The 16,279-nt window shown below is 36.8% G+C and overlaps 1 protein-coding gene across 1 annotated transcript in view; it reads left to right on the forward strand.

Moving 5' to 3' along the window:
- Positions 1 to 16,279, forward strand: part of LOC136357602 (probable ATP-dependent RNA helicase DDX10) — a 157,941-nt gene that overhangs the window by 35,333 nt on the left and 106,329 nt on the right. The window contains exons 12-13 of the mRNA XM_066313022.1: positions 3,291 to 3,379; positions 11,138 to 11,594. Of these exons, the coding sequence (XP_066169119.1) occupies positions 3,291 to 3,379; positions 11,138 to 11,594 (546 nt within the window). The remainder of the gene's footprint in view (positions 1 to 3,290; positions 3,380 to 11,137; positions 11,595 to 16,279) is intronic.

Genomic DNA, 16,279 nt, shown 5'->3' on the forward strand with positions numbered 1-16,279 from the left:
TGTAATTACTCTCTTAGGCCATTTTTGTTGCAGTTTTTAATTTATGGATAGCAGAGAAGTGTCATTCTTGCAGGCAAGCTGTAAATACATTCTGTTTTTGAAAAACTTGAAGTATGGGCAAGTTTTATCATAGTAGTGTCGCTCCTTATTAAGGTTTAAGTATGAATGTTCAGATATACGATGCAAATGTGCCCAAGTATTCTTACATCAATGTGATGTGAAGTCAGTGTGAATAAAACAATAAAATTAATGCAAATGAAATCCTGACCTTGGATCCTTATCTGAAATGCTGGATTTCTCAGAGGCATGGGTGTTATATTGTCTAGCCTGTCTGTTGCAAGCTGCCAAGTTCTTGACATTTGTAGTATAAAAAATAAATTCCCAACTTGAATGGATGAGATAGCAGTGAAACAGTGCAGCTATGCAGAGAAGTTTGGATAGGATGGTAGTCTACCATGATATGTTGAGGGCATGAGGCCTAAGTTATTGTGTCCTCTAAGCTTGCTGATTTACTTCAAGGTGCTTTTACTTTGTTTGAAAATAGAAAGTTCTTGATTACTAATGGCTTCAACAAACTTCACAGTTCATTTGGTAGGACATGGCTCCCCTGCTATTGCTTGGAAAGACAGTTTGAATCAGATTGGGCCTCCTTTGAAACCTTTGTAGTTCTTCTTATGGACTGATGCTGCCTTTTGGCATTTCTTGTAATTTTAATATTTAATATGTCAGTTCAGCTAGTTCTGGAAAGCATTTTAAAAAAGAATCTGTTTTTCTTGCTAGTTTGAATGTTACTGTGGCACTGGAGTGATGTCTGTCCATTAAATTCTTAATCACACCCAGAGAGATGTGCAGGGTGTTATAGCATGAGATTCCAGCCACACCCTGTTACTTTTGAATTACTGTCAAAACAGCACATCAATCAAATTGTGTGCATTTTAATACTTACACCAGTTATCCAGGAAATAGATCAATAAATCAAAATTTAGAGGTAGTAAATTCATAGAGCGTGGTACTTTTTTCCTTATGTATTTCCAGTGCTTTTGGAGACCTGTAGCTCCTCCTGTAGTAGAGCTGTAATATGCTAATGATGCTCAACCATAACGTTTTCCATAGAAGATAATGCATATAATATTTTTGAAATGTTCAGTTACTTAAAAAAAGCCTTGAGAGTGATACCAAACAGCAGATATGGCAGGGGACAACAGCAGTTGTAAAATAACAGCGAAAAAGTTCAGACTGACTTAAATTTCTTCTCCCTTAGCTCCAGAGTGTGTGCCCAGGCTGAGGAAGTCTTAGGATAACTGAAAAAAATCCAACTGAGATGACAAAGTTCTAGACAGAGTTTGAAGTGAACGCACCGAAATCAAATTAAAAAATAAAAGTAAAAAGCTGGCTTTCTCTTCTTGTAAAGTAGAACAACTCTTCTATACATCTGTTTGTGTTTCATTCTTAGTTATTGTAGGGCTTGATAAGCATGCAAAAGATGTGTTTTTTTCTACCCATTATAGTTTGTTAATTTCTAAACCATGTGTACCAAATATATGCTAGTAAGGTAAGTGGATGGCTTTATCAGTTATCCAACAGACATAATGAGATCTCAACCCAGTAGCAAGTGGTGATTCATGTAGATATTCAGATCTGCAAATCTTGGATTCACAGGAAGGATGCTTCTTTTGTAACCTACTTTTTTTCCCGTCTGTCACTGCAGAGAAAAAAGAGGCTTTTGTTGATTTTTGTCACTTGCTAGACAACAGTAGATTAATGAGATCTGTCAAATTTGAAGCCTTTTCCTAAACTTTCTAATTACCTTGGTAAAATGATTAATAATTCAATGTGAGCAAAGAAGTGTTCTGTTCTACATCTCAATCTTGGTAGCAGCTGAATGAATGGAGTTTACACTTTCCACAGCTAAAATTAATTGAAGGACATAATCAGGAAGAAAACTTTACCCCTCAGCATTAGGAAATCCCTCAGCGTTAGGAAAAACAAGCAAATGAAAATTTACTTTTATAGTGAAATGATGGGCAGCTTGCAAAGTATGTCTCTTAGCTCTAAATACCTTACAATCAATTGTTTTTATTTCGGTTTACTCAGGAGAAAAGAATGAGCTTATAGCATTGCTTACACTATTTTATCTGTCATTTCACCTTTGGAAGTGTTTTTTCTCTTACAAGCATTTAAAGAATCCCCATAAGGCGTCAATGCTCCTGACTGTTGGGTGTTTTCTCTATCTGAGGTTAACAAGAAATAGATTTTTTTTTTTTTTTTAAATTTCGCATGAATTATTAATACAGTAGTTTTCTCCAATAGATGCCTGCACATAACAGAACAAGTGTGTGATTTAGGATGCTTGAATATAACTCTATGAGTGTAGCTTGCTGTTGTTATTAGTGTTTGATGGCTTAAGCCTCATGGTAGGCGTTCTGGCATGTGTTAGAAATAAGTTTATGAACAGCAGAAGTCCAGTGATCTTTGCTGGTACTTGAAATATTCCAGTATTTATGCTGCTGCTGCTGCTAGGTAGAACTAGACTATGTAAAGGAAGCATGACAAGAATAAGAATCTTTCCTTTTGGGAAGGATGGCAGGAAAACACAATACAAGGTTAAGTTATTTTCTTATGCAGTGCTATCGGTTGTTTTGGAGAAAGTCTGTGATTAATTGGTATTTCAACCTTGGACTGGTCTTGGTCCATGTTGTATAGTGAATTTGTCTTGGTCAGCTGAATTGCCGTTCATTGACTGTGTGCACATGATGAGCTGATGGTAAACGCAAGGAATAAATTTAAATATAAATCATTTTAGACCACGATGAAAGGCAGTTATATTGAGTTGAATAACTTCCTGCTCATGGCTAAAATTAAGTCAGGACACCTCAGACTGATAGCAACAAAGTCTGTTTTGAGTTCCACATAATTTAGGTATTGGAATAGCATAACAACATTTAGAAAAGGTAGGAGAAAAAAAAATCAGATTGAATCAGTGATGTTTCCTTCTGATTAATCTGTTATGCTTTCTTTCTAGGAAAACATGACATACTGTTGGGAAATTCAGTCAATTCAGCCAGTGTGAATGTAATGAAATATTTCAGTATCTGAAGTTGCATCACTCCTGTAGTAGCGATAAATTTTGTCTGATGAGTATTTTAAAAGGAATTTCAGTCTGAAATCGATGTTAGAGCACCTAATAGTGAAATTCTATTTTGTGTTTAGAGCAACAATATAATGTTTGTTTCTTGTGTTGGTAATTCAATGGTGTATTTTTTTGTTGAATACTTTTATTTTTCTTTCAGTGTTTTGTATCCTACTTGCGTTCAGTTTACTTAATGAAGAACAAGGAAGTATTCGATGTTTTCAAATTGCCCCTAGCAGAATATGCCCTGTAAGTATGGTCAACTTAAAATATGAAACCTGTATAGTGAGAAGTTTTGCAGTTTTAAATAGCTGTTTTGGTTATGTTAACATGCAGAATTGGACTTCTAGTGTGTTTAGTTTCATATTCACGCTGAGCTTTTGCATATTTTCAAGAGCATTTTAAATGGAAATTATTTGTAAAAACAATATATTGCTGTACAGAGGAATAATTTAGAGCAGAAGGTACGTTTGCTATATACCATAGAAGACAACTTCTGAAGTGAAGGGATAGAGGATAATGTTTTGGTGTTTTTCTCTCCCCCAGATTTGCCTTTCAGCCTCATAGCTAAATACCAACCTGTAAAGTGTATTATTTAAAAAGAAATTGGAGTATCTAAAGATGCTGTATTGCAGTCTCATTTTGGGTGTGATTCGAACATTTCTCCGTGGCCATCAGTTACTTTTCAGAAGATTCAGTGCATTTGGTAAAGAGAAGCACCTGCACTAGACTGAATAGCATCTATTTTGCTATGTCTATTTTTGTACATGTATGTGAATCATTCCATATTTTGTATGGGAGGGAAATTAATTTTGACAGGTTGACTTTACAGATGACAGCCCCCTGAAATAGTTTTAAGATGTGAAGTTTTTGAAATCTCATGGGATATAGGATAGTCGTAAGGGAGCAGGAAGGTGTTCAAAGGTTCATAGCAAATTAATTTGATATGTGGAGAATTTCACACAGAGAAGGCTAACTTGCCAGCAAGTGGCATAATGAACTAAAATGTGACAAATTACTAGACTGGAACACCTGGTCTTTCTGTCCCATGCTGCCATTAATATGATTATGTTTTTTAAGGATACATAAGCCTATTAAAAAAGATGCTTTTTAACTTCATGGGCTGAGACATTTTGAAAAAGGCGAACTAGCAAAAACTCAAAAATTTTTGCTACATGCAATGCCTGCCCCTTCTCTTGTGTGGTTTGTCAGCATCTTTAAAATCTGTTGTAGGTCTTACTGTGCTATGAATGTAAGGAATAGTGGCAGAAGATTAGGGCTGAGAGGGATAAGCACAAAAATACAACCAGTGTGAGAAACAGACTAGCAGATGGTGGTAATGCTGAATTTTCAGAATCCCAGTGCCCCTTTCTGGATTTCAGCATGGTGTGCCATCTAGTATCTGTAGATGAAGTAGTCTACAGTTCTGTTCTTCTCAGGTCTGTGTGCCAGGATTTGGACCTTCCTGAAAATTTTGAGTCCCAGCTCTCTAAAGCTACTAATATCATTCCTGTAATAAAATGCAAGAAACCGGTCAGTTGTTTGGAGAGAGTAGGAGAGGTTTAGTCAAGGCTGTGAAATATGTGGTAGTATAATCAAAAAGTCAGAAGGTAATTAATCTGGGAGATAATTTGGAGATTCTGTTCTAATTTGTTCGCGCTCTTCTTCCCTGCTCTCTAGACTGCTAGTCTACCTATATATACCCTGCGGTTCCCTAGCTTTCAGTTCAGTACACAGCCACTGATACATGGATCAGTCGTTTTTATTTATATTAAAGTCCCTCAGAATCTGGTATGTTTCAATTTTGCATCCAAAAGCAACCTTGGTTTCTGTTCTGCACACAAAAGTTATGGCAAAACCTGAAATGAGAATCCTTTCTTCCCTTTACCTTCTGTGTGAATTTTCTGAGAAGTGCTTCAGCCCTTCCATGGAGATGTACTGCTAGCTTGATAGATGTTACTCCACTAAAAATCCTGCAGAGAAAATAGGCTGCTTAATGCCCCTGTCTGGCTTGCATTCAGGCTGTTGCCCACATTCCCAGTTGCTTTCCTGCTTGACATGTCTGTGCACTGAGATTCTCTTAAGCTCCATTGATTGAGTCTGCAGAAAAGCAAATCTTTTTCATTTTTATATAATATCATATATATACATATAAAACAAAATATATAAAAAATGTGTGCATACACACACACACACACACACATATACATATTCTAGCAATTGATCACCATTAAGCTGTGGTGCATTATTATTCTCTCCAGTATTCTCTCATTAATAAATTGCTATCAAGAATAATTTGCTGGAGGAAAACTTGTGTAGGCCTTGTGTTAACATAAGTAGCCTTTAAGTCTGATGAAGGAGAAGCTCAATGCTTGCATTGAAAAGAGAAATTTGTCTTTTGATTGCAAAGCACAGCTTTGAAAACATAAGAAAATCTAAACAAACAACAGGGTGAAAAGGAATAATTACTTAGTCTGGTCTCCTGGAGAGGAGGCAGTGTTTTGAAGTATTTTCTTTCTCAGGCACTTTATGTGGCTAACTGCTAACACACACATATGTATATATGTATACATACACACACTGTTCTCTAGGGGCAGATCTTAACAGGTGAGTGTGCTAGATGGACAGGTTAGTCACAGTTCTAAGGGGCTACCAGGGAAGGTAGTTTACTTTGTGACTGTCATCATGTCTTTCTGGAGAAATGCAGCGTATTTTCTTTATTTGTCCCTGTATTAGTACACAGTGAATAAATAAAACAAGTTGAAGCCAAATTATTGGGAAAATGTGAGATACACAATCCTTAGTGTCCCGATAGTTTTGCAAGTATTGCTTGCAGGTCAGTCTTAAAAGGCAGTACGTAGCTGCAGGTGCTGTCAGGACTGAAATGGATTATAGCAGAATACATGATCCGTCTGTCCACATCTGTCTGTCCTTTCCTCAGCAAGGGAAAGCACCCTCTGCCCTCTGATCTCCACCCCTGGTCTGATGCTTACTGCGTGGTCAGGGCGGAAGGTTTCATTTGTTACCTTGCTCAGGGTTGTCTGTCTCGTCCTCAGGCAGTGCCCATTGCAGGCTTTGCACGTCTTGTGATCCCTTTGTTGGTTCTTGGCCCTCCTTCTGGCTGTCCTTATACTTTTCTACATGCTGATCTCCTAACTAAGAAGAAAGCTCCTAATGACTTTCCCCTGTTGTTTCCACTCTTCATAACCAGGCTTACTGTTTCTCGTGCTGTTACCTGGTTAGTGTCACCCTCATATGTTATTGCTCATAGAGACCCCAGCATTCCCTCCAGTCATTTGTAGGGTTTGGATGTTCCTCATTGAGCTCCCCCTCAGCCACCTGAGATCCAGCTGTCCCTTCCTGAGCTTCTGTAACTACTTCTGTAAACTTTTGCTATACGGCTTTCTGAAGAAGCTGCAGTCTCCTCTTTCAAAGTCCAGGGTCATTCTTCTCTTAGTCATCATCCTCATTTCTTCTAGGATCTTGAGCTATCTTTTCTCATTCTGCAGCCAAGCTGGCTGTTGACCTTCACTCACCTTAGAAGTGAATGTACTTGCATATGCATGAGTAGCAATTCCAGTAGAGTGCCTATCAGAGTTGGCTAAGCCAGCTTACTTGGAGAAAGGGTTTCTAATGCACTCTAAAAAACCTTGTTGCTTGTGCTCTGCTGTACTGCCCTCTGAGCAGGTTTCAGGGGGACTCAGGTACCAAGGAGCACCACCAGGATTTGGAACTGCAATGTGGAGGTTCCTTTTCCTTTTATAAGGAAGACTGCCTCTTGGTCTTCCTGAATTATTAGAAGCCATGACATCCTCTTATTCTCCTCCTCTTTGGTTCTGACCCATGAAGTCTTGAATAGCTTAGCCCTCATTATTATTAATAGAGTGCCAGGCTTTTGAACTCCTTAATGTAGAGGAATAAAGCTGGCTGGTAAAGTAAATAGCACAGCAAATGCAATTTCTCTGTTCATTTTGATTATTAATCAGACCACCTGGAAAGCCTATTAGTTCATATTTGAATCTTTTCAGTTGATGTGATTTCTCCTGGTTTTGAATGGTTGGTTGTCCTGTCTTCTGAAAACATTTCAAATGTTAAATGTGGATATATCATATATTGCTAGGCAAGTAATAGATATTTCTTCTCTTGAAATAGCTTCTGGGAGTATTTAACCTTTTTCAACCTATTTTAAATCTTTTGTCTGAACCTGTTCTACAGTAAAAGTAATCTCTGTGCTGTGTTTTTATGTGTTCAAGTAATTCTGAAGTAGTTCACTAATGGAGTATGTCTATATTTAGTAAATGTACTAAGTTAATATCAGATTGAATCAGTAACTTGTGTGAAATTGTTGTGCAGCAGTTCAGCAGATGTGACCTCAGATTCTTTACAGATGGCTTATGTTTTAAAAAGGACTAGCAATCTTCTAGGAGCAAATTAGAAGCATTTGTCACACTTCTACTTAAAAATGTAAAGATTTTAACTGGTCTTACATTTGTTTTTTGCAAGGATAGATTTTGGTTTGCATGTCTAAGATTCAGTCTTTCTAAAGAGTTGGGAGAGTTAAGTCTGTTACACCATTCATTTAAATTAGTTTAAAATGTTAATTAATGTTTGGTCTTCATTATTCACTAGAAACAAAAGTAGTATTCTCCTTAAAACCATACAGTTTCTTTGCAGTTTTACTCTTTTATTTCCTGAAGGTCCTTGTGAACTTGCTACTAAATTAACAAAGGTACTTGAGCACTATAGGTCATTCCTTGAGTTACTTCTATGCATTCCTTAATCAATGTTAGAGAATGCTGGTGTCTGGCCACCTCGATTTCAGTTGAGGAGTAGAACTGTTGGCTGTACTTTGATTTATAGCAGCAAAACACTCCCTTGGTTTCACTATTGCCCTTAGAAGCTGATTTCAAATGTGCTTCTAGAAGAGCTTGCTCTTAAGAAGCCATCTGATTTCACACCAAAATATGAAACAGGATTGTTCGGTTTGTCAGCTGAATTGTTGTTGCCATTTAAAGGCTTCCATAGTCAGAGGACTACATTGTGGTGTTAATGTGTTTTTAGTATTGTCTGTTAGGATTTATGGAATCTCACTAAATTACTTACCTGCTTTTTGTCTGTCTTTATCTGAAAAACTTGCACATTTCTTATTCCAGATGAGTATGTGAAATGGTAGGACTAGTAAAAAAACCTTGCAACTGCAGTCATAGTATAATTGTGGTCTGAGTGGAATCATATGAATCATTGAGAACTAATAATGCCCTTTCTAGTTTATGAAAAGAAAGGCTGGTTCAGACATTTGTTTCAGTATGACTGTAGTTGAGTATGAACTAGAGATTTGGTGAATAATTAAGAAATAGTTTGTAAAGGAATGGTCAAATCTTATGGGGAAGCTTTTAGCAGTCGTAGAATGTTCAGATTGTTTGTCCCAGATTTTTCTCCATTTGGAACACACTATGGAAAAGAGGCAATAATGAGCCAAAAGACTGACATTTCTTTGAGAAGTTATGTAATTAAAAATATTGGAGGATTGTTTCATACATGTTCTTGAAGTTTATCTACTATTGTTGTCCTACCAAATAAATTTGACCTTCTGTCTTCCTTCTGCCTGAGGTCTGTATTCTTTTGGAAGTAATTTGAATTCTGATAGCACTGGTCTTTTTGGTAGGCTTGCTAAGCAGTGTAGAAAAATTTGCCAAGACTAACTGACAATTAATTTTATTCAATTACTAAAGTAAGACATCAGTTCAGTACAGCAGTCTGGCAAGTGGAATTTCATACTTGAATGAAAAAAAAAAATCTGTGATGTGAAGTCTTGTCCACATAATGGGCTGCACTTTCTGTTTTGTAACTTTTGTTGAACAAAGAATAGTTTTTACCTTGCCAGACATTCCTGTGCATGTGTATTCCTGATCTTTGATGTTAGCTCTGGAGGCATAGAAGGAAAGCTCTGATAAAATCAGAGGTTTCAACCCTGTGTGACTTGTGCCTGTCTGCTTGAGAAAGAGAACACTGACTGTGTAGTTGCCATACAGTATTGCTGCTTGCCTTGCTTTGTCAACACTTGACAGCAATACTTTATGTAGAAAATGTGAAATCTGGAAAAGCAAAAAAGTGTTTCTCGTGCAAAGGATTTGATTTTTGCTACTTCGATCCTCTTGCTGAAGAGATTGAGTGCAGCAATCTCCTGATGTGTGTTTCGCTGTGCCTGGTGTTAAGGCCCAATTCCAGGTTTGAATGGCTTCCAGCTGCTGCAGTGAAGCATTACATCTGCTGTTTGGTTGTTTCCATTACAGTTAGTCAATAGGCCAAACTTTAACACATCATTTCATTGCAAAGGTAATTAGTGTTTGCCGTCAAACAGTAAAACATTAAGATCGCTAGTTGCTCCAATTTCAGTTCCCAATGGTGTTGAGTTATCCTCTGCACTGTCAGTAAGTGTGCAAAATACACTGGATAAAAACTTCCTTTGATCCTTTTTCATAAAATTCTAGTTGCTTTGTTATTGCTGTTAATTGCATGTAGAACAGTGCTGCATTATCAGAAACACTAAACCAAAATTTTTACATTAAAAATAAACTTTATTAGTTGGAAGATTTGTTCTTTATCATAACAGTTTGGATTTCTGTCTACTTGTAACCTGTGGCTGGTAAAGAAAATGCCCTGTTTAATTATGATTGTGCTTATAATTGGTGTTTGTTTATTTGTTTAAGAAGGGCACTCCTTTTGACTACCCTTTCCCATTGGCTACCATTAAAAGTTCAAGAGTGCCTACAGTGCACTCTTACTGCTCTGCAGTATCTTTTGGGTACTTCATTGACTGTTGATAATATTTCTGGTGGGTAGTATGGATTAGATATTTCTCCTGTGCTGTAACTTGGGTTCCTTTCAGAGGCTGTGTAGTGAAAAGAAAAAATTATGCTATCTACTACAACAGCATTGAGAGGAGAGATGTTGTATAACTGTGCATGTTTTGAATTAAAAGAGGCTGTTCTTTTACAGGTGTGGGTGCGTGTGTATATTTGTAGCGACTGTAGTTGGTTACATCCTTTGTTCCTTTGTTAAGTGTATGTACAAGCACCAGGTACTACTTTCAGTTTTGTGTCATGGGTTCTCTGTGCATTCCCTGCATGAGTACCAGTGTCACCTCCTATTTTTTATTCACCTAATGAAAAGGCTCATGAACTCTTAAAGAGTTGCCTTTTTATTTTATAAATTTGGATTTGACAGGGTCAGGTGTAATAAGAGTAGACAGTTACAAAGTCTACTGAATTCAAATGGGCTGTTGAAGTCAGAGTATCCTGTTCTCATGCAGTGCTCTCCATTATTGTTGCTAGACAGGAATTTTGCTTTTTCCTCAATTTTTGCTATTTTTTGGTAACTTTTCATGTAATGCTTATTAATATAACTTTGAATTGTCATGACTAACTAGGTAAAATAATAGTTTTGCTTGCACTTTTGGTTACATATGCCATGGACATAGAGAGGTGGAAGCAAGTGAAATTGCCTTTAAGGGAGAAATGTCTCTCCCCTAGCTTATTCTGCAGTTAGTCATTCCATGTTTGTTCTCTGAATCTCTCAGTCACTGTGAGGTCAGGGGGGGATAATGTTCTGTGTGTACTTCCACTTGTGAAGGACACTTGATTGATCAGTGTTATCTCAGTCCTTCGCATGAAATAAATGTGTTTTCAATGTGAAATTACATGTTTTGCTATATATCATGGATACGTAATTGGCTCTTATGTACAATTTACCATCATCTTTGTTTGCTTTTCTTCCTGGGTGGCTTGTAATTGTTATTGAGAGTTCTCAGTTATTTCATCTTGCTTCCTCCTCCAATGTTCAGTTGTATTTTTCATGTTAGATTTTTCTAAATATGTTGATCAAAATATATTAATATGAATGTTCATAATTGAAATTGAATCACTTGCGCCATCAACAAGGACTTCTAATTTAGTCAAATTTCGTGTATCTGCCTTTTAAATTTATTTGGCTAATTCCATGTTTTAGATCACTTGGCCTTGCAATGGCACCTCGTGTGAGGTTCCTTCAAAGAGTTCGGAAGCAGCTGTGTGCGAATGAGGCAGCCAATGGGACAGACCACTTGGAGGAGACAGAGCAAAATGAGAATACCCTCACCTCGGTAAACCAGGAAACAGTGGAGAAATGTGGAACTAATTTCAGTGGAAAAACAAAGGTAAAGGAGAGAAGAAAAGAAACTGAGGAATGTTCTGCTTCCGGTGGAAGTGCTGAGGAGAGTGGTGAGTCTGAGGATGAATTTAAAGAGCTGTCTGAGGAGGAGGAGGAAAAAGAAGTTCATGTACCTAACAGGGTACCAAACTCAGACTCCATGCAGTTCTTTGAAGATGATGATGATGATGACGAGGATGATACTGAAGGTCTTGATTTGCTGACGGTGAAACAACGGGATGTGTTCGGTGTGGAAGCTAAAGATAATCCAGCACCGGTAAGTGCGCTTTATAGTAAGGCTCATGAATCTTAATCATTTTTTATTGGACTTGCTCCAAGGAAGGAGGAGAGGAAAAGAGGAAATTCTGCTCTTAGCAGAACACTTGTTTGAAGTCGGACGTGTTGTGCATATGTATCAGAGGTCATAAATACTCCCAAAAGATAAATGCGTGACTTAGCTTTTATCATTTTATGCAGTTAGCTTATTTTTACTTGCAGAACAAATATCCTTGTACTTGCTTTAATTTATGAATAATGTGACTTGAAAACCTGGGAATTTTTGACAGTTTTAATTCTTTTCCCTTCCTAATTTGCTTGCACCTCTCTAAATAGCTGCCACTTTCAGTCATAATTTTGATGCTGAACCACAGTTTATAGCACTGGGAACTGAATTGCAATACACGATGAGCCACTTCCCGACAGAAATGATAGCAGAATGGTCTTTACAAGAATATAACCTTCAAACAGTGACTTTTACTTTCAACAGCACCATTGCTATTAAGAATTGAGCCGGTATCAAAGAGAGAGAGAAGTGCACACATTTCTTGTAAAGCATGATTATAAAGGTTCATTGAAAGTATTCAAGTGAATCTTTCATTTCCTTGGCAAGTAGCTTTATAATTTCGATGTCTTTGTCCTTGGTGTTCAGAGAAATATTTCTTTCTTTTAATCTTTAAATACAGTGTTACAGTAAGGGGAGTTTTGGTGGTTTTTTATTTTTTTGTAAAGCAGATTTGGTATGTGCATATTGGGATTTTCTTTTTTTTTTTTTTTTTTTTTTTTATTTTGGTGCATCCTTTGCTATGTAGCAACTGTATTTCTATAGTAAAAAGATATAAACAAAATAACCATCTGGTTTGGCAAGGTGTTCTTCTGAATTTAGATGTGTTCAAGGTGAGCCTCCTGTTAAGCAAAGTAATTACTTTTTCCAACCGGTATTTTTAATCTTCTTTTTCTGGGCTGTTACTTAACAGCACAGGGTATTTACGATGACCTTGAAGCTAATCAGCCTACTAGCTGCATTAATAAGCAGCATCTTTCCTTTGGTATGTAGTGAAGTATGAACTAGTTTTATCTGCTGTCACTGTCAGAGATGAGCAGTTGCACAGTAATCTGACTGCTGCCTGCACTCTCCTCCCTCCCTACTCTGGGGAGGCTGACACAGGTTGCAGTCTAATCTGAGAACTGTGGAAACAGAGTTAACTTCTGTTTCTGTTACTCTAAGCCTGAGTGGTTCTGCCCAGGCATGGCCACTGCCTGGCAGTAGCTTATATTTATTAATAAATTTCAGTTTTGTGTAGGAAAGAACTTTGTGTTTTAAAAGGGGAGTAAAACATCTGTGCCTTATTTGAAGAATGATCAGCTCGTGGCTTTCTTATTGCTTCTACAATTTTGCATGCTGAAATACACAGATGATTTCATGCTGTTTTTAATATATTCGAAGGTTTTATTCAGGAAATGGTAAAAGCTGAATGTTTGAGGTAAAAGAACAAACAGAAGAAATTTTATGAAAAGTACAAGTGATTTAGAAAGTAATTTGTAACCACATTGGGTAACCTTTTAAGAGTTTTTCCGCATTAAATATTTATAGATTAGTTTATGTTCAGGCAACTCAGACATTATTTTCTGTGATACAAAGTGGAATAACTGCCCTAAGGGTTGGTAATTTATGTTTGGTGTACAAATGCAGAAGACTTTGTATCACCTAAAAGCTCCTGTTCATGGGGGCATGTTAACAAAATATTAAGGTTCTCTTCTAAGCAGCTGAGAAAAAACCCGAAAAGTTTAAAGATCTGTGTCATTAAGAACCTAAATTATATTTAAAAGAACTCCTTCAGAAATGCCTGTGGTAGTGAAACATGAGGTTTTTAGAAAATCAAAATGCAGAGCATACTCTGCTTAACTTGATCAATGCATACAGTAATGTGGGGTTTATTACCATACTGTGAAAATTATTGTTAAATTGTGGAATGCTTTAAATGTAAGGATTCTATTTTTAGTAAGAATAAGAGAGTAAAGGTTTCTGTCACTAAGCACATTAACTTTCCAAGTTTTGTTTTAGAAATGCAACATAGTAGAAATTGCATAAAAGGACTTGGGCATTGCGCATTTTTTATTTGACATAACTCAGCACCTCATTTTCTGGATGTTAAGACAAAATTGATAATGTGCAACAGTTTTTATATGTATTTTTTCCCATTTCTTTATTTTCTGGATAGGCGTTCTGAAGTAATTATTTCATTAAGATGGATCAGTTAATATTTAAAGCATTAGTATTCTGGAGTGTGAGAAGCACTGAGCAGTGTGAATGCATTTTTTCCTGGTGCTGTGTGTTGCAGTGGCCTTCTAGGAAGGATTCAGGAGCCAGTTTGCTGCATTTCTAGGATGAGGCAGTGCGTTAATTAATAGTAGGAAAAGCTGCAGAGAGTCCAGGAGTATGAGCATAGGATGTATACTCAGATACATCAGTTAGGAGGGTTTTTTAGAAAATCTCTTCTGTGTGCTAAGTAAGATAGGAGTCCTTTGCAAACAGTGGTATGTGGCCATGTAATTGGGAGTTTATGAATATGACCACAAAGATTGAATTTGGTTTGCATTTATGCTTTTAATATGTGTAATTGATTGTGCAATTTCACTATTCTTGCTTTAGGCTTCTCATCGACAGCAAAGCAGTCCTGCTGTGATTATGGAACTCCAGGACATTTTTTGTAAATGGAAACATTAGGTTTAGTTTTAGTTTTTGAATTGCTGTTGTTAGAGACACCATTGCTTCCTCATCCTTGTCTCTACCTTAGTCCCTCCAATGGAAGAGGGAGCAAGGGGAAGTGTTAGGTGGACTCTGAGTGTCTGTGCCCTGACCTTTGGTTACAGCTGGGGCTGGCTCATCCATCTTTGTACCAAGGGAAAGGAACTGGTCAAAAAGAGCAGGGGTTGTTTAAATGGATGATGGACTAGAAGGGGGTTTGTGGGATTTTTGTAGAACAGTTTGTTTTTGATGAATGTCTGTGGTACCCTGCCTAACTGTAGAAGAGGTTATGCTGTGAAGTGTAACACATCCAGCGTTAATCCTTCTCACAGTGTGGCTTGTGGCTCAATTTCAGTCTTTCCCTTTCTTGGTGTGTGTCCCTTGACTTCATGCGTACTTTATCATTTTATGACAACACGTATGAAAGAAAAATCTGTTTTCTGTGTTGCTGTATAAAAGCAGAAACCTTGGATAAAGTGAAAGACCTTGGCAGATATTACAGTTTTGTTGTGAGCTTCCTAGCTCATTTTTTTAAGAGATAGTCACTGGCTGCTCTATTTATGAATTTTGCTTTGATATGTCAGGATTTTTAGCTGGTGGTCTAACTCATGGGACTTATTTAGAAAAGTACAGTGTTCTTATGCATAAAAAGAAGGTCAGCTATATGCATACAGCCATTAGCAGATAGGCAGTATTTAGCTGTTGTGTTAACATTATGGAAATTATTCTTTTAAAGTGCATTTAACAGTATTAGCAGTATTGATGTTGCAAAGACTATAAGTACTCCCTGGTTACAAACTTGGTTTCTAATGCTAATTTTATGAAATTGCTTTTTGCATTTGGCAATTTAGAGGCTATACTTGTTCAACTTCTATCATTATTTATTTTGAGAACTAAGATAAAACCTATAATATTTTTCTTAGTTTTGTTAATACCTTTATTTTAGTCAGCTTGTCAAACATACTGCATATGGTCAGACTTCTGCTCTTGAATTTTCTGTTTTAGCATGGAAAATACTACATTACTGTGTTCTTATGATTGTTCTGGCTTCCTCATCCCTTTTTTATGGACTCTTTAAAACTTCTCAAATGTATTCAACAATCACTGCTTAGAATACTGTAACAAGCAAAAGCATACAGGGGGCTGCCTTGAATAGTACTTGCAGATTCCGTGGAGTTAGTCTAGCTCTTGAACAGCATGCTGTTTGAATATTGTGGCTGTGGAAGGAAATTGTTTTATATGCTGTGATTCTGTCTGAGCTATGTGGCTTGTATGTAATTTGTATGTACAGTTTGTATGTACTGCTTGTATGTACAGTTATTTAACTGTATTATTTCACTGTATTATTTCACATACAGTGAAATATTCTTGACTTCTCAAACACATGAAACAAACACTGTAAGCTGACATATTATGACCGGGATATGTACATATTGATAAAAGCAGGAAAGAAGAGACAAAGGTAAATTTATTTCCCTAACTAGCGATGAAGAGTGAGTCCATACCAAGAAGCAGAAAGTTGTAACGTGGACTTTGCACATTACATACATAAAGGAAACATTATTTAATGTGCACCAAAATGAGGACATAGTCCTCTTGAATTTTCTTCTGTGATGTTGAGAAGAAGCCTGTTACACTCCACAGAAATGGAAATTAATTTTCAGAGATGTGATTTATCTAGACTGCTTCTCTTACATTGTCTTTTCTCTCTGAATGGGATTTCTTTCCTCCTGTTATGTGTTAAGAGAGAACTTTTCACCACTCTTATGCTTATATACTGCCTTTTTTGGTGTGAAACATCATCCCATTTTCTCGCAACCTCTTACTAGTTATTATTCTTATGCTTTCATATTAATATACTTTAAACAGTTGACTTTGTCTCCTTGAAGCTTTTCAAGGGACAGCAAGATAAAAAATACCCAAAGGATGGAAGAAGC

Source organism: Sylvia atricapilla, chromosome 2, assembly GCF_009819655.1.
Source record: "Sylvia atricapilla isolate bSylAtr1 chromosome 2, bSylAtr1.pri, whole genome shotgun sequence".
Taxonomy (NCBI): domain Eukaryota; kingdom Metazoa; phylum Chordata; class Aves; order Passeriformes; family Sylviidae; genus Sylvia; species Sylvia atricapilla.